Below are 25,697 nucleotides of genomic sequence, written 5' to 3' on the forward strand. Positions count from 1 at the left end.
GACTCCAAAGTGGCTGCAAGGACAGGCTTCCTTGTGGCAGATGGCAGCAGCTGGAGGACCCTCAGTTATGGCCAGCTCACATGGCCTGTACACAGCTCCCCTTGGTGCCCATCACTGCCTCATACTGCCTCCAAGTCCTTGTGTCTTCCTAGGGCCTCCGAGGGAGCATGATAGCCTCCCAGGGCAAACCTGGCTGGGCTCCAGTGGTTAGGACTTCACTCATAAAAAGTTTTATGGCCCTAGGGAAGGCAGAGCTGCCCAGGACATGCTGGGTTGGGCAGAGATGACCCAGGCTCTACTCCTTGTTCCCCAACCCCTCTGCTGTGAACTTCTTCTCACTCTGAATTCAGTGGCCCTGTGCAAAATGAGCCCCACAGGGACATTATGAGGTATAATGGGACAGAAATCCGTCATGTTTGGTGAAAATTGGCACTCACAGCGAGTAAAGGGTGAGGGGAGAGAGAGAGAGAGAGAGAGAGAGAGAGAGAGAGAGAGAGAGAGAGAGAGAGAGAGAGAGAGAGAGAGAGATTGAGAGAGAGAGAAACAGATATGGAGAGACATAGGCACAGAGAGATAAGGAGAGCACAGGCGGAGAAGACAGAGACTGAAGCAAGACAGGGAAAGAAAGACAGAGCAACAGAGAGGAAAGACAGAAAAAGAGAGAGAAAACAGACAGGGAGAGACAGGGATAGGAAGGCAGATAAGGAAGAGACAAAGACCAAGACATTGAGGACAGAGACGGACAGAGAGACAGAGAGATCCTGAAGGTTCACTCCAGTCCTGTAGCCTGGTGGACAGGCTTGCTGAGTGATTGATGGGTTAGGAGTGGGTAACTGACCAAGCAGGGAGTGTCAGCCTCCGATCTTGAATGGCATCAGATACCTTCGTGGGAAGGGTTTTGTGTTCTTTTGAGGTTAGTACTCTCATGCCAGGCCCCAGGTGACAATATCAGCGATATAGAGTTCCTGGTTGCTCACCTTTACCTCAGAGGGTGACTCTCTTCTTCCTGCCCTTAGCCCAATATTCTCCACCTGGGGCCTGTCTTAGCTTTTTGTTGCTGTGAGAAACACCATAACCAAAAGCAATTTGTAGAGAGAGGGGTTTATTCGATCCATTGGTGAGCTTGCAGTCCATCATCAGAGGAAAACAAGGCAGGAACACAAGCAGGAACCTGGAGGCAGGAACTGAAGCAGAGGCCATGGAGGAACACTGCTTACTGATTTGCTCTCCACGGCTTGCTCGGTCAGCTTTCTTATACAACCCAGGGCTATCTGTCCAGAGTTGGCATTGCCCAAAATCATTAATCAAGAGAATGTTCCACAGCCTTGCCTACAAGCCAATACGATGAAAACATTGGCTCAAGTGAAATTTCCTCTCTAGCTAGTGTCAAGTTGACAAATCTAACTAGCTCAGGGACCATGTCCCAAGGGACTTCCTAGGTTGCCTGGCTCTGAGACCTAGTCCCAAAAGGCCTGCAACCTATATCTGGGTGCCAGAGACAGAGTGTTCTGGACCCTTCCTATTGAGTATGAGCCTGCAGCAGCCACCCAGGAAGTTACAAGCTGGGGCTTGACACAGGCTATACATATCACAGTTGTGCCCAACTCCAGGTCCTCAGGCCTCCTGGAGTAGATAAGCTATACTCCAGGTCCTGTCTGAGACCCTCCCCACATAACCCAGAAGCTCATACTAGAAAGTTTATGTCATGAGATGGTGGGTCAGACACATGGACAGTCACCTCCCTTGAGATGGCTGCCTGATTCACAAGAGTCCCTGAGCAGGGACAGGGTCTACCTAAGGATACTTGGAGAATGAGGGTCCAGGAGAAAGATAGCTCCTTTGGGCTAGGATGGGTCCTCTCTAGGTGGCCACATATCAGGGCCACATACAACCCAAGCCATGTGCCAGCAAGAAAGTGGCCACTCTGTGTCTACCAACTGTGGGTACTACAGCTGATGTGCTTGTCATTATGCATGATAGGATGTGATGTCCTATGCCATGATAACTTTGAGTCTGTGAACTTCTTTTGTTGAGTTAACACACCTTATCCACTATCCCATGCCCTGCTAAAACCAGGCCTCCGAGGCAACTACTCCTCCCCGTTCATGGTGAGATCATCGAAGCTCTGAGAAGTTAAGCAACTTGCCTTATGCCAAACAGATAATAAAAGCTAGGAGCCAGGCTTGATACCACACGTCTGCAATCCCAACACCTGGGAGGCTGAGCGGGGAGGACCTCAAGTCTAGACTACACAGTGACACTGCTAAAGAAGGAAAAGGGGGAGGGAGGGTGAAGCCATGTTGGGGCATAATTGTAATCCCAGTGCTAGAAAGGTGGAAGATTCCTGGGGCTCCATGGCCAGCCAGCAAACCTAACCTACTTGACAAATTCCAGACCAGTGAGAGATTCTGTCTCAAACAAGAGCAATGGGGTTGGGGAGACGGTTCACTGGGTAAACTGCTTGATGCTCAAACACTTGAACCCAAGTTAGTCCCCAGCGCCCATGCAAAAAGCCAGGTGTGGCGCTGTGTAGCTGTGATCCTAGCACTGGGCAGCAGAAATAGGGAGATTCCAGGGACTTGGTGGCCAGCTAGCCTAGTAAAAAGGGGGAGATGGTTGGAGGAGGTGTATGCACACACACGCGCATGCATATACATTTGTATGGGATTTTTTGTTTTTGTTTTTGTTTTTGAGACAGTATCTCACTATGTAGGTAACCCTGGCTGTCCTGGAACTTGCTTTGTAGACCAAGCTGACCTCGTACTCACAGAGATCCCCCTGCCTCGGCCTCCTGAGTGCTAGGATTAAAGACATACACCACCACTCCCAGCTTACATTTGTTTTTATTTTTACTTTAATTTTTAAAGACAGTATAACACTGTAACCCAGACTAGCCTCTTAGTCTATGGGCACAGACAGGACACAGACAGGATGAAGCAGGATCATTACCAACCAACTGGAGCTGGAGATGGTGGAGGAGGCCTCAGGCACCAGCTTCCCAATGTGGTGGTATCACAGAGGCAAGTGCAGCTAGAAAGCAGTCAGGCTGGGTCAATGAAGACTTCCTGGCAGGACCAGGGCCAGCTGATCTCAGAGGAAGTAAACTAACTGAAAGTCGGGGTGGGGGGAGCAGAAGGGGACAATAAATCTAAAGCTAGGACCAGGGTACTCTGGATGTGAAGTCACCCAGCCCCAGTCTTGCAGGAGGCTGCTGCTTGTCTCCCCAGAATATAGCCAGGGGCCTGACCTCAACATGAGTCACCCGCCAGCCCAGCTGATTCAGCGGAACTGGGGGAGTGAGGCTGGGACTGTCCATGGACTGAAATGGCCAGCCAAGGTCAGTACTGTCCACTGTCTGGAAGGGCCAGCCAAGGCCATCAGACCAGCAGGGCTGAGCCCCACCTGCTGGCACCCAGCCACAACAGGCTTCTGTCTTCATAGTCAGAAAACCCAGGCCTCAAGGAAATGGTTTTGGCAGGGAAGGTGGCTTGTGGCTGAGGACTCATAGAAAGGGCTTGGGATGTGGGAAAGAACCAAGGGTGAATGAAAAGTGAACTCCTGTGAATTCATGGACAGGTGAAAAGTGAGCTGAGGAGAATAATAATTTGTCAGACACAATGATGGAAGGCTCCCACAATCTGCCCTGCTCTTAAGGCAAGCAAACTGCCCACCACAGCTGGCAAAGGACAGAGACCATAATGAAGTGGAGATGTGTTCTCTATCCCAGTTCCCACTTGTACCCATAAGAAATTTGCCCAGTGGCACCAGCCAATCTCTTCCCTCTCAAGGTTTAGTCAGTAGGGTATCAGACATGGGTAGGAGGTTGGGGCTGGGCCCTATCTATTTGACTATGCCTAGGACACCTCTAGCAAACAGAGGTCTGGCCAACACAGCCCTCCATTTGCACTGACAATGTAGAAATGAAACTAGTTGGCTAGGCATGGTGATACCAGCCTATAAACCCAGAACTCAAGAAACTGAAGCAGGAGGATTTCATGAGCTGGATGCCAGTAAGAGCTCTATAGTGAGACTTTGTCTCAAAATGGATAGATGAGAGAGAGAGAGAGAGAGAGAGAGAGAGAGAGAGAGAGAGAGAGAGAGAGAGAGNAGAGAGAGAGAGAGAGAGAGAGAGAGAGAGAGAGAGAGAGAGAGAGAGAGAGAGAGAGAGAGGAGAGAGAGAGTATGAGGGGAGGGGAAGGGGGAAAGGGAGAGGGAAAGGGAAAGGGAGAAGAAGAGGAGAAGATATTATAGACTTTGGTTTGGATATATGGAGTTACAGAAAGTAGAAGGGTAGGGATGGGGATGGGGAGTTCATATCTAATGTGTGCAATTTGGAGTAGGAAGATGACCATCTGTAGAAGGGTGTAGTGATAGCTTCAATATACTGTGCATGCAGATAGTAACAAAACACTTGCCATTTTGACTTTATTTACTTGCTTCTGCAAGGATATTGAGCCCACATAAGGCACATGCTTGGCAGCTATTCTACCACAGAGTCACGCCCCCAGCCCCTCACTGGGGGATTCTAGGCAGGGGCTCTACCATTGAACCACACTCCAGCCCCTCACTGGGGGGATTCTTTTTGTTTGTTTGTTTGGTTTTTGTTTTGTTTTGTTTTTTTCGAGACAGGGTTTCTCTGTTGTAGCCCTGGCTGTCCTGGAACTCACTCTATAGACCAGGCTGGCCTCAAACTCAGAAATCCACCTGCCTCTGCCTTCCAAGTGCTGGGATTAAAGGTGTGTGCCACCACCACCCAGCGCTCACTAGGGGATTCTAGGCAAGCATTTTACTACTGAGCCATATATTCACTGCCTTTTTAAAAAACTTTTTACTTTGAGATTAAGTTATGTAGACTGGACCGGGCTCAGCATTAATGGTTTTGTTTGTTTGTTTTTGTTTTTTGAGACCAGATTTCTCTGTGTAGCTCTGGCTGTCCTGGAACTCACTCTGTAGACCAGGGTCACCTTGAACTCAGGGAGTTCGACTGCCTCTGCCTCCTGAGTGCTGGGATTAAAGGTGTGCACCACCACATCTGGTTTAGCTTTAGTGGTTTTTAAAGTGTGTGTGTGTGTGTGTGTGCACATGCATGTGCATGCATGTGTTCAAGTATGCCATGACATAGATGTGTAGGTCAGAGGTCAAAAGTTGCACTCACCTTCCACCTGGTTTGGGACAAGGTCTCTTGTACCACCTGGGTATGCCAAGCTAGCTGGTCTGAGCTTCCAGAGCTTCTCCTGTCTACCCCTCCCACTTTGCAGTAGGAGCCCTGGAATTATATGATTGATACTTTGTCTGGCTTTATGTCTGGAGATTTGAACTCAGGTCCTCACATTTGCATGAAAAGCATTTTACCTGCTAAGCCAACTCTCCCCAGCTCAGTGTTAATCACTTGAAATCACCAGAACAGATTCTTATCTACAAAAGATTTAGACAGAGGCTCCCAGGTTGGGAAGGGGTTCTTCATTGCACATTTAATAGTTCATGCAGCACTTGGTGACATAAATAGGGGACGGAGAAGCAGGGCCACAGAATCCACAGATAGTCCACAGTGCAGGCACGACACACATGGCCAGGGCCACACAGCGGGGAGCTGATGGTCAGCTGGAAGGGTCACCTAGACGTGCACAGCGGGGCAAGAAAAGGTTGATCACACTGTCTCATGACATGCCGGTCACCCAGGGGACACTAAGCAGTTGTGGACACTCATGTGGCCCTCGGGTCTGGCTGGCTCATATCACACTCCATGGTGGATGGTTTAGGGATGTGGGGTCAAGCCTGGTTTCAGTACATTATCCCCTCTTGTAAGGGAACAGAGACTCGGGTGAGAGGTGTTTGAAAGTCAAGGGACAGGGATTCAGGCTTTACATAGAGAGTCTGGGAAGGCTCGAACCTACAACTTTAACTAGCAAGTTGGAGTTCCTTGCTGTTCCTTGGGGTCTCCAATAGGCAGGTTGACAGAGTCATGGCTCCTGGTCTCCAGGAGATGGGGACTCAGCCCAGACTCACCACGTTTGGAAAGCCCCACCATCAGCCACACTTCCTGCCCAATCTGGGCGTCCAGCCAGTAAGGGGTCACGGGCTTGGCCAACAGTCCTGACATGAGGTCAGGGTGCCTGGCCTACCCGGAAATGGACTTCCCAAGCGCTGTGAGAGTAGAGAGGGCTCAGCCACCACCTCATGACTTTCTGAGGCCATAGCTTAGTCTCTGGATAGGAGGCTAGGATCAATTTGGGTCCCTCAGGGGTCCTTCTGAGAGTTGGGGACAGTGGGCAGGGACCAAGAATGCCTTTCAATCTCTGTTTCTTCTCTCAGCTTGAGTGCTCATTTGAGGACATCTCTATTTGAGGACAATCTGTTTTACACTTGGGCCTAGACCAGAGAATCTTACAAGGACCAGGGACAGTGTTCTGATAAACTCCCAGCTCTGGGGGAAAGCTACAAGGGTGGCCACAGCCCAACTCTTGAGACCTGGCAGGACACAGGGCCAGTTCAAGTATGGGGATCAGACAAGAATTCCCAGAAGACTTGGAGAGAGGGATAAGGTGGCCCCAAGATAAGGCTGCAGGGGGAGCCAGCTGTCACTGTCCTGGTCTGGGGACGCAGTTGCCTCTTGCCCTTTGTTTTTTAAGAAGCACAAGATGGTTATTTATTCCAAAAGTGAGTCCAGAGAAAGGGGAGGCTCCAGGCCAGGCACCAGCCCCACTCAGCTACTAACCAGCAGCTCCCAGGCCTCTGGCATAGGAAATGGGTCACAGGGCCCAAGGGTGCAGGCGCAGCACAAGCTCAGACAGTTAGGGAGATGAAGCTGTTGTAACGCTGGATGTTTCTCTTTAGAATCTCAGAGCAGGGGCCTAGGACACGCTCAAAACGAGGCCGGTCTAACTTCACACACTTGAGGGGACCCCGGGCCACCACAGTGGCCGCACGGGGCCGATTCAGCAGCAGGGCAATCTCCCCTGGAGGAAGGAAAGAAGAAAGTCAAGGTTCATGATAGAGGATGGCCTTCCTTCCCAGGGGGATGCAGGTAAACCTGTCTCTTCATTTCCTTCTTTCGTTGAAACAGTGTCCTATATCTCCCAGACTGGCCTAGAACTCACTATGGAACTGAAGATGACTTTTCCTAATCCTCTTGTCTCCTCCTGAGGGTTAGGGATTACAAACTGCACCACCGCCAATGGTATATAGGGCGCTGAGGATTGAGCTCATGAACTAAGATCTTAACCCTGGTCTTGAATGGTGTGTGTGTATGTGTGTGTGTGTATGTGTGTGTGTGTTCCTAGGAACTAAACACAACCTCATGCATGCTAGGTAAGCATGCTGCCACTGAACTACAGCCCGAGCCTTTTAAAAATTATTATTATCATTATTATTATTATTATTATTTATCATTTATTTTGAGACAGGATCGCAGTAAGTTGCCTAGGACAGGCTTTGAGCATGCCATCCTCCTGCCTTAGCCTTCCTGTAGGATGGCAAGCCCTGTACAAGCAAATGCAAGATCCAGCCTAAACTCTTTCCTAGTTTAAGTATGTCCTGGGAAACACTTGGATAGAGTACTTGCTGAGCATGCACGGAACCCCGGGTTCAATTCCCAGCCCTGCATAAACCAGGAGTGGTGAAGAACACCTGTGGACCCAGCACTCAGAAGGTGGAGGCAGGAGGATGGAAAATTCAAGGTCATCCTTAGCTATACAGGGAGTCTGAAGCCAGCCTGGGCTACATGAAACTCTGTCTTAGCACACACACACACCCAATTACATGTTAATTATCTGAAATTCAAGTTTAGTTAGCATTGTCCTGTGATCTGCCTGGCAGTCCCACATGCAACAGACGCTGTGATGTGGTCCAGGCTTCCCCATGACCTAGTTCCAGCTGTAAGAACATTCTAGATGCACTCAGGCCCCTTTCTCGACAGCTACAGGAATTAGCAGCTTGTGGTCCTGGGTCTCTCACCAGGACTCTGCTTTCCCCCAGGTCACAGCTAGGCTCCAGGACTACTAATCCTGTGGTCTCGGGCCAGTCCTGGACCTCAGTTTGATGTGACTCCAGCTGAGGCCTCTGTCACATGGCCTCATGTGACATGCATGTGGCTTGCCCTAACCTCCAGATCCTACTCTGGGATGTAAGCCCCATGCAGCTACTGACCCAGGGCCCCAAATGAGATGCCACATCTTGAGTGGTGAAACACCCAACTCACCAAAGTAGTCCGAGGGTCCAAGGCGCCCCACTTCCACATACTCCTCATTGGGGGACCGTCGCTGGAGGACTGAAGCAGTGCCCTATGGGAGAAGGGACAGGTGAGAGTCAGCCAAGTATGCGGGTCAGCTGTTAGAGGGACATGTTGGAAGCTGCTTGTTAGGGTACATAATATTTTGGGGATTCCTTGCTTAGGTGGGCATGTGAGGGGAGACCCTTGTTGGAGAGTCACTTGGGGAGTCTGCAGTAGGAGCCACTGCCTGTATATCCCTTCTTTCCAGCTCCTTTCCTCCATATAGATACAGTTGCTTCCATCCTTAACTATGCTGGCCTCTCTTTCCTCTTTTTGGGTCCATCAGGTCTTCTGGGAGGTGAACCCCCATGCAATCTGAGCTCTGAGTTGTTGTGGTTGGCTAGTATACCCTCCCAGATACCTAGAAGCCTATCCTGTCTGAACCCCGATTTTACTGACACAATGGAAGCTCCCTCCAATAGGGACCTACCCAGAGCCTTCCCCAGAGGTCCTGATGGTAGTGGTAGGGATGGCCCCAAGGTGCCTGTACTTTGTCCCAATGCTGAGAGCTGACCTTGGACTGCCGTTTAAGGACAATGAGCTGTCTTAGTCACGTTGAGGGGGGCTCTAGGGAGGCAGGGAGAAGCATGGTCTCAGGGTCAAACACCTGCTGAGCTATGCAGCCCCTCCTTACTCCTAGGAGGGCAGTGGGTCTGCAGATGAAGCTGGCTCAATGATTAACAGAGCAGCTGCAACAGGTCACTGGCCCCTGGGAACATTAAAGACAAGGCCAGGGCACCCCGAGGCGTCTGGGCAACCAAATGCCTCCCATGCTCACGCAGCCAGCTACCTGAGATGGCCAGCTACCTGGATGTATCATGGCTCCTTTTAGATAAGTCCTTCCTGAGTTAGAGTCCCCACCTGTCACTTTTGTGGACCAGGAAGATAGAGATGCCCTTCAGCATTGCCAGTAATTCCCAGCAAGGACAGCAGAGCTTAGCCAAGTATGGTGAACCTAGCATCCCAGAATTTTAGGAAGCTGAAGCAGGGGGATTGCTGTGAGTTTGAGGTTACCCTGGGCGACACAGCGAGACCTTAGCCAAAAATCCTGCTCATCAAACAAAAACAAGGCCAAAGCAAAACAACAAAGACAACAACAACAAAAAAACTCACAAGAAGGAGAAAGAGAAAGAGGAGGAGGAGGATGAAGAGAAGGAGGAAGAGGAGAAAAGGAGGAGAAGAGGAGGAAGGGGAGGAGGAGAAAAACAGGAAAAATAGAACTTTGAGGTGGCTCTGGGTAAAGTCACTTGCAGCCAAGTCTAATGAGAGATTCACAGGGTAGAAGAAGAGAACCATCTTCTAAAAGTTGTCCTTTAACCGCCACACATGCACCATCTCCCCACAGATAAGTAAATGCAATCTTTTTTTGTTTTAAAGGCATCTATTTGAGATGTAGAGATGGTTTGGTTTAGTGCAATTGCTGTTATTCCAGAAGATTTTCATCCCTGTCGGGTGGCTCACAACCACCTGAAAAGTCAGCTTCTGGGGAGCCCATGCCCTCTTTGGACATCCACACCTATGTAGCAGACACAGACAGACAGACACACACACACACACACACGCCACACACACTGAAAAAAGGAAGGGAGAGAGAAGAGAGCTAGAGAGACAGAGACAGAGAGCTTGGGGGTGGGTTCAGGTATGGACCGAATCTGTCATGGCAGCACTCAGGAAACAGGTGCAAGGATAGGAAGTTAATTCAAAGTCATCCTCAGCTCCACAGTGCATTCAAGGCCAGCCTGGGCTACATTGAGACCCCTTTCCAAACACGACACAACACAACACAACACAACACAACACAACACAGGGACTCTGACACTGAGCATCACAGTGTATGGGGCCTACCTCTGAAGAGCCAGAGTTTAGCTCAGCTCCCAAAGACACTGATCAGCCAGATCCCTGAGGCAGGCAACTGCCTACGGGCTTCTGCATCCCATTTAACATCCACAGAGACTGAGGCCCAGGGATATTGAGAGGTTCCTGCAACCTGGGAACTCCTCAGGGCCTCTGTGTGGGTGTCGCTAGGTCTCCAGGGCCACCAATCATGCCTAGATATCGTGGTTCCCACCCCACAAGTTCACTCTCTAGGCATAGACAGCATTGCATGGCAAGGTGGGCTTCATAATCCAGGCTCACTCACGCCCAATCTTGCCACAGCCTGGCTAAATGAGTGACTTCCAGGTCAGCAGCTGGTGCCCACAGTGCCTGGAGTCCCCAGACACCCTGAGCAGTCCCTGCAGTTGGATCCCCAACCTGGCTCCCAGGCTTCTGCATGTTTATGAATTTGGCTGATGGATGGAGTGGGGCATGTAAACATGAGTGCACTCCAGGGCTGCCAGTGTGTGCAGAGAGCACAGGCAGTGTGCTCAGGGAGCACAGGCAGGGAGCACTCACAGGGAGCACTGGCAGGGAGCACGGGCAGGGAGTGCATGCTTTTCCCCAACAGAGGAGAGCCCCACCTGTCAGGACTGCTCACAGTGGTGAGTTCCTGAACCCACACAGGCGAGGTACTCTGACTTTTCCAAGTTAGGGCTGGGGGACAGGTGGGGCTTCCTGTCTTTAAAGTCACAGCTGGAGGTGGTGTTGGGGAAAGGCTAGTCTGTGCTTACTACACAGGCTTGAGGACTTGAGTCTGACCCCTCAGTACTCCCACAGAGTTAGACTTGGTGACCCAAACTTATAATCTCAGTGTTTTTTAACTAGGTAGTGTTCCTATACATTCACTTCCCCCCTCCACAAATAATAAGATGTCTCTCTCTCTCTCTCTTTTTTAAGCAATTCATTTGCGTTGGAGCAATGGCTTGGTGGTTAAGAGCACTTGCTGCTCTTCCAGAGGTCCTGAGTTTAGTACCTAGTCACCATGGCAGCCGCCTGGCAGAGATAAAGGCAGTCAGTTGGATCTCTAGAGCTCACTGGTTATCCAACTTAGCCTTAGTGGTCCATCCCTAGGCCAGTGAGAGGTCCTGGTCTTAAAAACAAAGTGGACAGCCTCTACATTCACTTTTATATGCATGCACACACATTCCTCCCACACTCAAACCCACCTCCATACACATACACATGTCCAGGTAAACACAAAGCCAGGGTGCGGTATTCTGGCCTGAGGAGCCTGGTGTGCTGCGATAAACCGGTCACCCCAGCACTTACTTCTCTCCTTCTACCATGTGGACCCTGCGGATCAAATCCAGGTCATCATGCTTGGTGACAAGTTGCCTTAACTCACTGGGTTATCTCACCAACCCCTCATCCCAGTATTCTCAGACAGAGGCAGGAGGATCTCAACTTCAAAGCCAGCCAGAGCTATATAACAATGTAATAACACACACACACACACCAATACAAAAAAAATCAGAAAGCCAACTTAATGTTGCTACATGCTAACAAACCATCCACCTATTCACAGACCTAGAAAATAGTTGGGGACCTTAGGGATCCCAGATTGTTCTTACTTCCTGTCCTAGGACCTCAGCAACATGCCCAGTCCCCTCTCAGGCTGGCACAGAAGCTCTCATGGCTCTGGGAGTCACCACATGCCATCTCTACATCACTAGCAAGTAAGTAAAGGGAACCCACATCCACCTCAGATTCTTCGTATGTGAGCTTGGGATGGTCACAGGAACAACCAAGAAAGATGTCCACAGGGATGAAATGTCCATGAAATCTCTACATGCAAAGGCTTGGAAGAGAGAAGCGGCCACAGTACTCCCTGTATCTCTCCAGTGTGGGGAATGCCCAGGCATGGCCCTGCCCTCAAAGGATCAGCATACAATACATGTTAGGAGACAGAACAGAAAGTCAAACTGTAGGTGCAGACACGGGACCATAAAGGTACAGTCGGCATGGCTTAGACACAGTGCCCATGGTGTTGAGCTCCAGAGGATAAAGGGAACCAACCAGAAATGTGGAAGCCTCCCACGTAGGGATGAGGTGGGAACAGGGAGGAGGTGAGAGTGCCAATGGGAGAGCAGAGTGTCAGCAGGGGACTCCGTGCTTCCCACACAGAGCTAGGCATCCTGGCATCCTTGCAGGAAGAGGGGCTTGGCCTGAAACCTGTGCTGTGGGTTCCTGTGTTGCTGCGGAACTCTTTGTTATAGCAACTCTTTTGTTGCCCTGACTAACACACTGCCTGGAGCTTGACCATCCTCACCGTAAAGCCCCGTGTCTATGAAGTCAGCAAGCACTATGCTCCGTCTACACACTCCCAGATACACTAGAGACAGGCTATTGTCTCCTGCCATTGAAAGCTCCTAGGGAGAAAACAACAACAACAACAAACCCACTCCCAACTCAAGATCCAGCCTGTGTCCCTAGAAGCCGTGGAAATGGCCAGACAGACATCCTGGAAGACACGTTGAGAGCTCAACACTGGGAAACACCCATACCAAATTGCTGGCTCATAGTCTCCAAGTTCCTCAGGGGAAGATCCCAGTCCAGCTGCAGATCTGCAGCAGACAGCCCAGAGGTGGTGCAGGGAACTGTCACTCCTGGGTGCCTATGACAGGGTCTGCTTACAGACACTAAATTTCCTTTTAACTACTGTGACTTTAAAAAAAATTTTTTTCCTACAACACTAAAAGGGAAGTGTGACTTTCCTAAGAAGGAAGCCAGTGGGGGGCCATGTGGCACCCACTTCTACAAGGCCATGTCCCAGGCTTCCTCTTTCCATGTCTCACAGACCCGTTTGTGGCGATGAGAGGCTGAGTGTCCTCCTCAGCCGCTCTCCACTTTATTTTTTGAGACAGGCTCTCTCACTGAACCTGGAACTCACCAGTTCAGCTAGACTGGCGGGCCAGCAGGCCCCAGGGACCCTCTTGTTTCCATCTCCTCAGTTTTGAGATAATAGGCACTCGTCACCACTCAGCTTTTAGGCAAGTCCTGGGGATCAGACGCAGGTCTTCTTGTTTATAAAACAAGCCCCTCATCCACTAAGCCATGCCTGGGACAGTTCCCCAGATGTCCGTTAAGATTCAAAACATGGTAGCTCGAAACTGAGAAGCTTGGCTTTCAGAGGTGGAGTTGAGGGAAACCAGATCCATTTTAGGAGCCAGTTCCTGGGAGGAGACCGAGAAGAGACAATGTTTGCCTTGCTGGTTCTCCTGGCTGCTCATCACTTACAACCTTGGCCCTGAAGCCCCTCCGTCTCACAACTTCCACCTCTCCAGAGAGAATCAAGCAGTGACTGGGACCCTCACCGCTGCTGGAGAGATCCTTAAACATGCAATGAAAACCAAGCTATGGGCTCAGACATCAGGGATACTGAGGAGATAGTTTAGGAGCACAGTCAACCGGGTCTGGCCTCAAAGTGACCATGGAGCAAGGGCTACCAAACATCAGTGCAGAAACTCTCCAGAGAGTGAGCAACAGCCAGCAACAGGCCAGGGTGGGAGCAGAGAGACGATGAGGGTGAAGGAGGGATAGCATGGAGAATGGGCAAGCTTAGTGTTGGCACTTGCATTCATCTTGAGGGGCACAAGAAAGGCTCCCAACTTAAGACCCCTGCCTGGAGCCCACACCAGCCCAAGTCCCTCTGAGTCCAAAACCAGCCAGAGACCAGCAAAGGAGTGAGGAATCAAGAGGCATATGTGTGAGAAACACCCTGCCTGTGAACATCAAGGAGTGAGACTGAATGGGGAGGAGCTATACACACACACACACACACACACACACACACACACAACCACACACATATACACACAGTCACACATACATAAACACATACACACACACACAATCACACACAAAATCACATACATATACACACAATCACACACACATAAACACATACACACACACTCTCTCACACACACACAATCACATATACAAAATCACACACACACACATACACACATACCCACAATCACACACAAAATCATACACACATACACTGCATTGCACATTACACAATCACACATACACACATACACCCATACACACAATCACACATACATAAACACATACACCCATACACACAATCACACATACATAAACACATATACCCATACACACAATCACACATACATAAACACATACACACACAATGACACACACACCCAAAATCACATACATATACACACAATCACACACATATAAACACATACACACACATACACACACATACATACACACACACAAAATCACATACACACAAAATCACATACACACATACCCACAATCACACACAAAATCATACACACATAATCACACATACACACATACACCCATACACACAATCACACATACAAAATCACACACACATACACACACATGCACACATACACACAATCACATGCACATACACACATACAATCACAGACATATACACACATACACACAATCACACACATATACACACACATACACACAATCACCCACACATGCACACACAATCACACACACACACACACACACACACACACACACACACACACACATTCTGTGCGCTGAGGCTACCTACCCTTCTCCCCAAAACAGGGAACAGAAGTCTTTTTTTTTCTTTTTCTTTTTCTTTTTTCTTTTTCTTTTTTTTTTTTTTGGCATTATTTAAAGAAATATCTTTTAAAAGAAATCTTAGTTTCACTTCCATACATGGAAATGGGTCTCACCACCCATAAATGAAAAGTGACACAAGCAATTGGAGACAGGTGCAGAAGACTGCATTGCAGACATGCCTGGGGCCCAGGGGAACAGGCATGCCCATGGGGACACAGGGACAGTCACGAACATGAGGACACACATGGCCACAGGGACACACTCCTATGCATGTGGAGATATGCGTGCACACAGGAATCAGTACCCACAAGGGAATGCAGATACACACATGGACCCTTTGGGGCTTATCCACACAAGCTGCTCCCAGGCTATGAATGGAGGGTAGCCCATTCCCTACAGGAATAAGATCTGCCTACTCCAGAGACCCCAGAAAGAGCTCCTAATGGGGGCGGGAGATGAGCCCACGAGTAATGAGGAAGAAGATGGTTGTCCTCGGTGTCATGAGACCTGTCCCACTCCGGGGATTCAGGCCTCACCTGTGGCTACTGTGGGCACAAATCAGTCATCGGCTTCTGCATGGATGCCAAGACAGAGTACTACTTGCAAACTTGAACACACAGGTGCAGACAGAGCCTGGAGGTTGCCTCCGCCTGGGGAACACATTCCAGAGACCTGGTTTTATTTTTGAGACAGGAGCTTGCCGTGTAGTCCAGGCTACCCTCAAGCTTTTAATACTCCTGTTGCAGCTGGACAGGGGCTAGGATTACAGGGTGGCTCCCATGTCTAGCTTCCCACAGCCCAGCCTGGCCAAGGGTGACACTCAGCTTCTAAGTGTGTTGGCTTTGGTTGTTTTGGCTTGGGCTTTGGTTACGAGACAAGGCCCACTATGTTGGTGATTTATTCTGTAGACCAGGCTGGCCTAAAACTTCCAGTCTTCCTGTTTCAGCTCCCCAGGTTCTAGACCAGTAGACAGGCCACAACATCTAGTTTAAACATTTAAGGTCCCCCCACCCCCCGGAGATTGAACTCACAACCCTGCACATATAGAATTGCAATACAATGATCGCCACAATTAACAGCCTCCCATGTGGAAGCTGCTTCCAAGTGCAGGTCCCCCACCCCCAGGCCCATTCCATGCAAAGCTAGCCTGCTGCCCCTCCCCACACCATGTGATTTTTTCCCCCCTGGAGGTCCTGCTGGTTGAGTAGCCTCTCCTACCTTAAGGAGCCTGGGCTCTCATCTGCGAAGGTGCCCTGCCCCGCCCTCCCCTCGTGCCTCGCTCGGCTGCCTGTCTGTAACATGGCTGGCTACAGTCTGTCCTTTTGACAACTGAGCAAACACACCAGCCCGGTGGGCGGCCGGGTCAGCTTTTGTGCCAGTGTTTAATGGCTCATCCGTGAGGTCTGGGCTGTGGCGGAGGCACGGCCCAGCAGCTCCAGTGGGAAAACAGACATTAACTTGGATTCTGGCGCCGCGGCTGCTCTCAGGACAGGGACAGATGCCAGCGAGGGCCTGGGGACCATAGCTCGAGGCAGTCAAATTTTGTGTGAGAGGGTCCTCTTCTGCAGAGCCAGTCTCTGTCACAAATATCCCAAGGCTGGGTTTGTCCAGCAGGTGTATAAACAGTGGCTCTAACGAAGCTCCAGAACTCCAGGGCATGTAGACATGGCATGCAGGGGTCAAGACAATGGTGGAGGCCTCAGAGTGAGATGGTGTGGGGGTAGCACCTCACCATTTGCTAGGCAGGCTGCACACCAGCCCTGCATACAGACAGCCTCTGGAAAACTCAGCCAAGCAGAGGGAAAGCTAGTGTACTAGACTCGCCCTGGGTCGCAGCTTCCTGGGGGTGGGCATGAGCCTGTGAGCGCCATCTGTGGAGCCCGGGGCCTTGCCTCTTGGGCGAGGCCTAGTGTTTGCTTCTGAACAAATATCCCAGCTCATCCTCAGACCATCCAGCTCCCTGTATGCACAACTCCTGAACTATGGTTCCCAGCCCAGACGACTCCACGTCAGTGGCTCCATCCCTGCTGACCTCCACCAAAGCGCCCACATCCTGGCCACCATCATCAGTGACCTTTATCTTCTCTGACCTCCCCACTTTGATGGCCCACTGTCCTTGTGAATAGTGCCCCGCCCCTGCTACCCTCCCCCATAGATGGACCCCCTTGCTGACCCATCCTACAGATGGACCCCTCTTGATAACTTTTCTATAGATGGAAACCCCCTTTGTTGATCTCCCCTGTCTGGGCTGACACACCCAATAACCCCTGCCATCCAGAAGTCACTGAGCCCAGGGATTCTGTCCCTGTCACCTCTACCCACCACAGTCCACACCCTACCCCATCCCATCTGACTTTCTTCCACCTCTGCCCAACTAACAAAGAGTTCACAGGTCACCTTCCATCTATTCTTTGCAGCCTTTGAGGGTCTCCCCAGAGGGTGCTGCCACAACTAACTTTGCCCCTTCATGTCCTGACAGGCTGGATGTGCCTGGAACCCTTCTCCTCAACCAGCCATGGTGTCTCGAGCCCTGTAGTCACCTTGACCAAGTGAGTCCCAAGACATGGATGCCATTTATACACCCTTATAGATTAAATATACCTTCTCCTACTCCTACTTAGAACCCAGGAGATCCTGCTCCAAGGATGCAAGCTTGTTCTCCAAATGCAGCTGGGCAGGGCATGTACAGGTAGGCCTTTGATTTGTGTCAACAGCCTAGAACTAAGGTCCCACATCTCTGAGTCTAGAGTACAACAGGTGCCTGGTAGGCACAGCTTCCTGTCTCTGTCATACTAGTTTTCCTTGCTAGAGATGAGGGCGCTGGCGAGTCCTCCACAGGGAGCCTTTCCACCCGACATGCCTCCTGCCAGATGGGAGAAACTCAAAGGGAGCCCTGTGGGGATCTGGCTGTTCACTCAGAGATCCATAGCCACCCCAATGACCAGATCTCAGCTCTTCCAGCCCCAGAGGAGATCTACCAGCTGCCCCAGACTGCAACCCCGTGTGCTGTGTGTGTGTGTGTTCACACAAGTGTATATGTGTACCCAAGAGTGTGGTTGCTGTTTAAGGGCTCACGTGCATGTACTGTGTAAACATAGTGTGTGTGTGTGCTATGTGCACAAGTATGTGAACTTCTATGTGATACTGTGTAGGTATTTGGGCTGTGTACACACAAGTGTGCATGCAGTACAGGTATGCACTGTGTGAGTGTGCATGAGAGAGTTCCTGCTGTTCTGTGCATGAATACAGGCACTGTGCTCATATACACTTGTGTTAAGTGTGCATGTGATTGTGTGTGTGCTCTTTGTGAAAGAGTGTGCATGCATATGTGTGTGTGAATGCGTGTGGGCTATGTGCGTGTGATTGCGTGCCGAGTGAATGGATCCACATGTATGAGTGTGTTGTGCACAGGGGTGTACAGACAAGTTTGTGCAAGTGATTGTGTGTTGGGTCTCTATGTGATTTGTACTGTGTGTATGTGTGTATGTTGATTGTGTGCTTGGTGAGAATGGTGCACATGCTTTCTGCATGTGTGTGAGATTGTGTGTGCACATGAGTACTGTCTGTCTGAGTACTAGACATGTTTGCTTGCTTCCTTGCTTGCCCACTTGCTATGGAGTCTTGCGATATTGCTAAGACTTGTCTTAAACTCCTGGGCTCAAGCACTTCTCTTGCCTCAACCTTTCAAATAGCTGGGACATTCTGACAGACATGCAACTGCCACACCCCATGAGAGTCAACACCACCAAACTGTCCTTGTAGATATGTTTAAAATGTGAACTTGTTTTGATTTATATTTTATCACTGGGATTCCAACTACATGTGAACAGCCTCATGCCCTTGGGATCCTACTCTGGTCTCCCCACGTTCTCTCTACCTGGCAGTGCCAAGCCCCATCAGGCTGCCGGGCAACAGTTCAACTCCAGCAGTTCAACTCTGCCCTGACTGGACCCAGCCCATTTCTTGGGGGTGTAGAGGTTACCCTCTGCTATTGACAGCCATTTCTCATTTGAAGTCTTTGAGCTGAGTCCCAGACAGCACTGGGGCTGTAGATAAGCAATGACCAGTGCATGGGAGTGTTGGGAGGGAAGCCGAGGTTAGAGGTCAGGAGACAGCTCCTTGGGAGGACCACTGTTCACCCCTGCACAATGCTCCTATGTGTAGCTTCCCAAGATGAGCCCAGCATCGTCATGCTTTCTGGTGTTCCAAGGCCCATAGAGAGGGCAACAGAGGGGCCAAAGGGCTGTGTGGGCAGCCATGGGATGCAATGGTTCAAGGCTCCACAGACTGACTTGTCCAGACTGGCTTATCTAGACTGGCTTGTGCATCTGTTTGGGTTTCCCAGCAAAGCACGCACCCTCATAGCAACCACTTCTGCATAGTGTTTAAGGCACCTCTGAGGAGCCAGAAATCTCAGCTGGGTAATCCCGGACTGTGGAAGCCAGCAGATACATTCCACATCTGTCTCGCTGGGGACACATGTGGCTGGCAGGCCAAGAATGATGGGAAATTGGATCCCAAAGTCTGCAATGGACGGTCTGGGATGTGGGGGCTGCTGTGGCTCTGAGAAGGAGAAGGACTGGTGGTGATGCCTTTGACACTGGCCTGGGAAGGAATGTTCCCAGTTGCTGTTTTCTTGTTCTTCTTTATTGATACAAGGTCTCATGTAGCCCAGGCTGGCCTTAAACTGGGTATGTAGCCAAGAATGACACTGGACTTTTAATCCTCCTGTCTACACCTCTAAAGCGCTGGGGTCATATGAATGTGCTCTAACACCCAGTTTATGTGGTGCTAGGGATAGAACACAGAGCGTTATGCATGCTAGGCAAGCATTTTTTTTTTAACTTTTAGATAGGGGCTCACTCTTAGAGAACAGCCTGCTACAGAGGCTCTGAATCCTGCAAGAAATCTCTGAACCAAAGGATAGTGTACATCTGGAAGGTCAGTTTATCCACTGTGAGCCATCATGGATGAGATGACCATTGCATCCAAAAAGCATGCACTCCTGCTTCCTTCCCTATGAGCTGTAGCACCCAACATCCAGCCACTAAGAGAATGCAACTGTGATTTACCCAGAATGGGGCCTTGGCAAACAAGCCCTAAGAGTTCTTCCACATCAGAGTAAAGGGAACACCGAGTCCCGCTGACTCAAAGGACCATGTTAGCTTTCCATGAGGAAGAAGATGGATCAGAGTCCATGGTCCTCTGCAATCCTCTTGGTAGGCTATGCTGTTAGGAGCTTCCCTGGCCTTCTGGATAAGGTCTGAGCAGAGGGCACTCATGATCACCAAGTGGTGCCAGCATGATGAAGCCAGACTTCCCGGGAATCCTGACAGCTCGTCACAGTGAGTCCAGCCAACAAGCTGAAAAACACTAGTGAATGAGATCACCCAGTGCCAGACACACAGGGTGAGAATAATGCCCAACCCCTGAGAAAGCCCCCACACCTTGGAATCAACAGGCACAGGGGGGTTCTGAGCCCTGCTTGGCTCTTGAGAGTTCCTTCCATTCCAGCACAGAGGCAAATTCAGTGTTGCTAGCAAACACTGCGTTTGCAGTCTCAAACCCCCATGACATTGCAATTCCTCTGAAGTGGGGGTCAAAGAGGCTCTACCCACATGGCCCTAAGGCTAGGAGAAGAAGGTTGCATCTGTACTAAGGATGGATGTTCCCCCAGCCCAGGCTTGGTTAGGGCAGAGCAACTAGCTGATAGCCACACCCAGCATGTCCCCCAAGACAGGGACAGATGTAAAGCCTTTAGGTTTCAGATGGGTGTTCAGAGGCCCCTTGGGAGCCTAAGGCGATGGATAACCCCTGCTGACTCATGAGAGGAGTTTGGGTCATTCAGGCAGCATGCACTGCTGCCACGTGCAGCATACAATGTACATGGCAACACACCAACAACCCAACAACAATCTTACAGCAACATGCACTTCCAACCTCATGTGTTCCCCGTGCCGGATGCACCCAGCAATATTTACATGCAACATTAGAGTGAGAGACCAGTCCGCATCTTTCTCAAGTGTCCTCTACTCAGCCTCTTTACTACGCGGTCCAGGATCAGGAGCTCCAACACAACTGATACCTAATGCTTGGGCCGTCCGTCTATAGGACATCTTTCCTATCTCAGAAACATCTACTTGAACGTCAACACCCCAATCCCAACCCCCTTCTTCCACATCTGCTGGTGCCTTTTTCTGACCAGAGCCCATCTGTCATCTGGAGACAACCTTTTGCCTTTCTGAGTGTCTTGCTTCCGCCATGATCCTTTGTTCAACTTATTCTCTTAGAGATAACCCTGTGTGATTATTTTCCTTTTTTTTTTTTTTTTTTGGCAAGTATCACACACTCTAATGGCCACCTCAAATCCTGAATTAAAAATACCTGAAAGACCCTGGCTAGCAGACCTTCAACAACTGCCTGAGAATTCTCTGTACTCCCTCTCCCCCAGCCAGTTCCAGCACAGACCAGGGACTAAGGCCCTCACTCCCCAGATCTAGTTCCTGCCTGCACGTCTGAGACATCCTGGGCTCCAGGTATACAGTGTTCTCTCCAAAACCCTGCCCCACCTCCCTTGTGTCTCTCTACAATGTCTGGCTCCCTTAGAACCTCTTCCAGAAGAAGGGTTGCCTGGCGTTTGCCACACCTAAAGCCAAGGGAGCTAACTCTAGAGAAATATCTGAAGCATGGCTCCACACAGCTCCTGCAGGCCCCTAAACCTTCTCCAGGAACAATTCCCAAAGAGAGGAACATAGGAACCAACCGAATGACATTAAAGACAGCTCAAGGAGCCATGAGAATAGAGGTGACACTGAGTAAGGACAGTGAGTCTGAGGCATAAACACACCCCGGGGAGCCTCGGTGCCTGGCACAGTTGGGCCAGCACTGGTCCAGACTAACCCTGAGTTAGTCTACACTGCATTCAGGTACCCCCTAGGGACATGCAGTGATTATCTGGCCTTCCTTCTTCCTGCAAAGGTGATCTCTACACCCCAGCAGGGAGGCAGGCACTCTGATGTTAGGTCTGTGTTCCCAGGCCTGGGGCTAGCTGAGAAATGTGTTGTTTTGCAGTCGCTTCAACACTGTGGACATTCATAAAATTAATTTGCTAAGCGGGGAGATAAATCCAATGCCGTGTTCCCATGGCAACACCTCCCATGCTGCCCAATTTCAGTCTTGAGATTTTATGGGAAGCCATCCTTCCTGGTCCAGCTGCTTCCCTGGCCACACAATCAGGGCCCAGGAATGGGGCAGTGGGCAGGGTGGGGGTGGGGGCAGCTTGAATTGAGGAATGCGGGTCTGGAATCCGAGCTGCTGAGAAATCACTTCTCCCACCCAGCTCCTGTCCGGCTCCTCTTGGGTTTTCCTGGAGAGCTGTGGGAGACCTTGGATCCAGATGAGGTCATCCTTGCCTGCAGGTCCTGGTAGGCCCAGCCCAGGCCCAGGGTACCCCCTACTAGGAGGCCAACCAAAGCTGTGTCCTGCCAAATACAGGGCCCAGACCCAGCAGAGGCTTTGTCCTATCTCAAGGGCTCCTGGCCCAGGGTAGCTCACCCCAGGGGAACAGAGGCAGGAAGGTGACACAGTAGGGAGTGAGCTCAGACAGTAGCAGGGACCCTGCACCACCCGATTTGTGACTTCCACCTTTGTGTCCTAGGCACCTGGCTCCCACTGGTGGGTGTGCCTGTAGGAGGCACGCCCAGCTCCTGCCCTGCCTGCTGAGTGTTTTCTAGAAGCTCTGAGGATCAGGTGTCTGAGCGGCTGGCAGCTTCCCATCCTGCTCAGGGGTAGCCACTGTGAATACAGCAAAGAGAAACAAGCTACTTGGCCTCGGAGGGTGCAGCCCTGCAGATGCCTCAACGAAAGCACATAAGCTGGCTCCAACTCCTTAATCGGCCTGTTCTCATTGTGGTAGCGAGGCTCCCAGGAGCCAATGGTATTAATCCCCTTCTGGATGTCCCCGTAAGTGGTGTGGAAAATAGATCCAGAAACAATCACATCTTGTTGGCGTAGCAGGAGCCAGGCACACACAGGCAGCCAGTATGACATCCTATAGCTCTCAGAGCACTGGGGCTCAGGGACAGGTAGATACCCTTCCATGGGGAGGGGGGCAGGGGACAGAGATGTGGGCTTTGTAGCTAGGCTTCCCAGGACTGCCAGTGTCCTCCTCAAGCTAACAAGGACACAGTTTACAAAACAAGTTCAGAAAATCCACACTAGGACGGTGTGATAACAAGAGATGTGGCTGTGAGACAGGGCAGGGGCAGCCCAGGTGTGAGAGAAACAGGAGACTTCACACCTCAAGAAGAGGAGCTCAGGCATAGCTGCAGGGAGCTGGGCTTGACCCTCCATGCACATCTGCCTTAGATGTGGCCAGAGCCTCCCCCAAGCCATGTGAATAAGCTGCACAGTCCCCAGCAATGCATTCTGGTCCCCGTGGACTTGGGGTCTGTGGGTTAACTTTCCAGATTCAGTTCATCACAGAGGAAGAAGGGTATTTAAAAAAAAAAAAGCCACGTTGCCAAGGAGACCACTTCAAACACACTTTATAAGGTTGTGAAAAGTATACCTTCCCCTGGGGTTACATCCCAGAGGCCCAGACAATATACTGTTCATGTGAATGAGGCCCAGCCTCTCCCTCATCTCCAGTCAATGAAGGCTCAAGCTGACTGATGCCAAGGCCACCCTGGGAAGCAGACGCCTTCTTAGAGACCTTTCTGCATGGTGGGGGCTTATGAAGAAGGTGGTTCCAGGCCAGCCCCACGGCTTGAGATTCCCCCAAGGTAACTGGCAGTCAACGCACTGTCCCCAAACAGCAGAACCTTCTGGAAGATCAGGGGCACCCTGAGGTCAAACCTCACACCTGTCACCAGAGAGACATGAAGAGAGGGGGAGGGACACGTGAAATACACAAAGCAGAGCGGGGTGTGCCTGTTAGTCTAGCTCTCAGGGGGCTGAGACAAGCAGACCACTTCTAATTCAAGGTCAAATTCGTCTACAGAGTAAGGCTGCCTCGAAAAAGCCAAAGAGAGGATGGGGGAAATACCTTAGCTGGCAAAGTGCTTACTGTGCAAGCCTGAGGAGTTCAGTCTCCCAAACAGTGGGATTATAGGTGTGTGCCATCATGCCCAGTATACCTTCACTTCTTAACCTGAAGATGGGCTCCTACAGACTCTGAGAAGAGCATCACACAGAGCCCATAGCCACGACCAATCACAGAACGATGCAGAACAGAGGACTTTCAGAACTATAGGAGGGGAAGAGGCAGGAAACAACACTGGAGGGGAAGGTGGCAGGCACTCTGGAAACTCTGTACAGCTCCCACTGGGATGTCAGCCATCATCCCAGTTGTTGGAGCCTGAGAACTAACCTCCTTCTGCCGGAATACTTGTCACATAGATGTCCCTGACATGATTGTACCTTTCTTTCTAAAATGGTCAGGGGTGGCCTCTTGGATTAGAGGTCTGTGTGGAGCCAATCCCACCAGCACGTGTGCGCGCGTGCACGCGCGCACACACACACAGAGTTCTAGCCTTGGCCTGCACACAGGTCTGAGTCTTGGACATTGAGGTGCTGGGATGGAGGAAATGGGTTCAATCTAGTTTTGACCAGAACAACCATTTGCTTTACCCGTGCTTCTAACCGTCTCTCCTCTTTACATTTATTATTACACTCATGCATTTGTGTGTGTATGTTAATAGGCACATGGGTGTATGTGTGTATGTTTGTTTATATATGTGTGCGTATTATATGTGTGCTTGTGAGTGTATGTGCATGTTTGTGTCTCTGTGTGTATTTGTGTATGTGTATGCTTATGAGTGTATATGTGTGCTTGTGTTTGTGTGTATGTATATGTTTATGTATATGTGTATGTTTGTGCATCTGGATGTGTGTGCTTCTGAGTATATGTGTATGTTTATATCTGTGTGTGCATCTGTGTGTGTATGTATATGTTTCTGTGTGTGTTTGTGTCTGTGTGTGTATATGTGTGTGTCTATGTGTGTATGCGTATGTTTCTGTGTATATGTATGTGCATATGTGTGTGTTTGTGTTTATGTGCATATATGTTATGCAATGCCATCATCACACCTGTTATCATTTTTAAGGAGACACACATGAACTCAACAACAGACAGCCCAGTAGCAGGGTAAGAGGCTATCATGCCAACTCCACGACTTAGATACTTGGGGGATGATGTGGCGGATGTGAGATGAAGTGGGGGTGCTAGGTAAGGTGAGCAGAGACTAAGCCAAAGCCGCACTGGCTTCCACTCAGGCTGCCTAGCGTGGACTCACGGCCTCAGTGGCCCACACAGGACTCACCTCTGTGATGATGTAGAAGTCATCTCCAGGCTCCCCCTGCACAACAATTTTCTCTCCATCTTCAAACTGCACAGGCTCCAGGGCATCAGCTACAGTCAGGCGTTCCCACTTCTCCAGGGATTCTGCAGGAAGGTACAAGGGGTCACAGGCCACCCTTTGCTACCATGGAATCGTTGGATGTTTTCTTAGGAAGCCCGGTTCTCAGATCCCTGGGGTGATCTGAGACTATGCTCCTCAGAGGTGACAGATAATACTGCGGTGGGAACCACAACATGCTGAAATGCCAGATCTGCTCTTCAGCACAGGGGCTGGCACCTCTCAACATTAGGTTCTATCCAAGATGTTCTCTGTATGTAAGCTGCTTGGGGTAGCACAGGTCTGCATCCCAGCTACTCAGGAGGTTAAGACAGGAGTATTGCACTCATGGCACACCTAGGATAAAGAGTGCATTCAAGAGACTCTGCACAACTTACAGAGATTTTTGTTTCAAAAGAAAAAGTAAGAAGAAGTAAGTCTGAAGATGGAACTTAGCAGTAGAGCCCCTGCCTAGAATCCCCCAGTGATGGGGCTGGGGGTGTGGCTCAGTGGTAGAGCCCCTGCCTAGAATCCCCCAGTGA

The 25,697-nt window shown here is 50.4% G+C and overlaps 1 protein-coding gene across 3 annotated transcripts in view; it reads right to left on the reverse strand.

Annotated features, from left to right (window-relative positions):
* Positions 1 to 5,443: 5,443 nt before the first annotated feature.
* Prkar1b (protein kinase cAMP-dependent type I regulatory subunit beta) overlaps positions 5,444 to 25,697 on the reverse strand; it is a 115,769-nt gene continuing 95,515 nt past the window's right edge. For 2 of the 3 annotated variants that reach the window (XM_029477560.1, XM_029477559.1), the window contains exons 9-11: positions 25,081 to 25,202; positions 8,198 to 8,279; positions 5,444 to 6,956 (exon numbers count right to left, since the gene is read on the reverse strand). In XM_029477560.1, the coding sequence (XP_029333420.1) occupies positions 6,784 to 6,956; positions 8,198 to 8,279; positions 25,081 to 25,202 (377 nt within the window). In that variant the 3' untranslated portion in view covers positions 5,444 to 6,783. The remainder of the gene's footprint in view (positions 6,957 to 8,197; positions 8,280 to 25,080; positions 25,203 to 25,697) is intronic. The other variant, XM_021162955.2, reaches the window with a different exon arrangement.

The sequence above is a fragment of the Mus caroli genome, chromosome 5 (genome assembly GCF_900094665.2).
Source record: "Mus caroli chromosome 5, CAROLI_EIJ_v1.1, whole genome shotgun sequence".
NCBI classification, from domain to species: domain Eukaryota; kingdom Metazoa; phylum Chordata; class Mammalia; order Rodentia; family Muridae; genus Mus; species Mus caroli.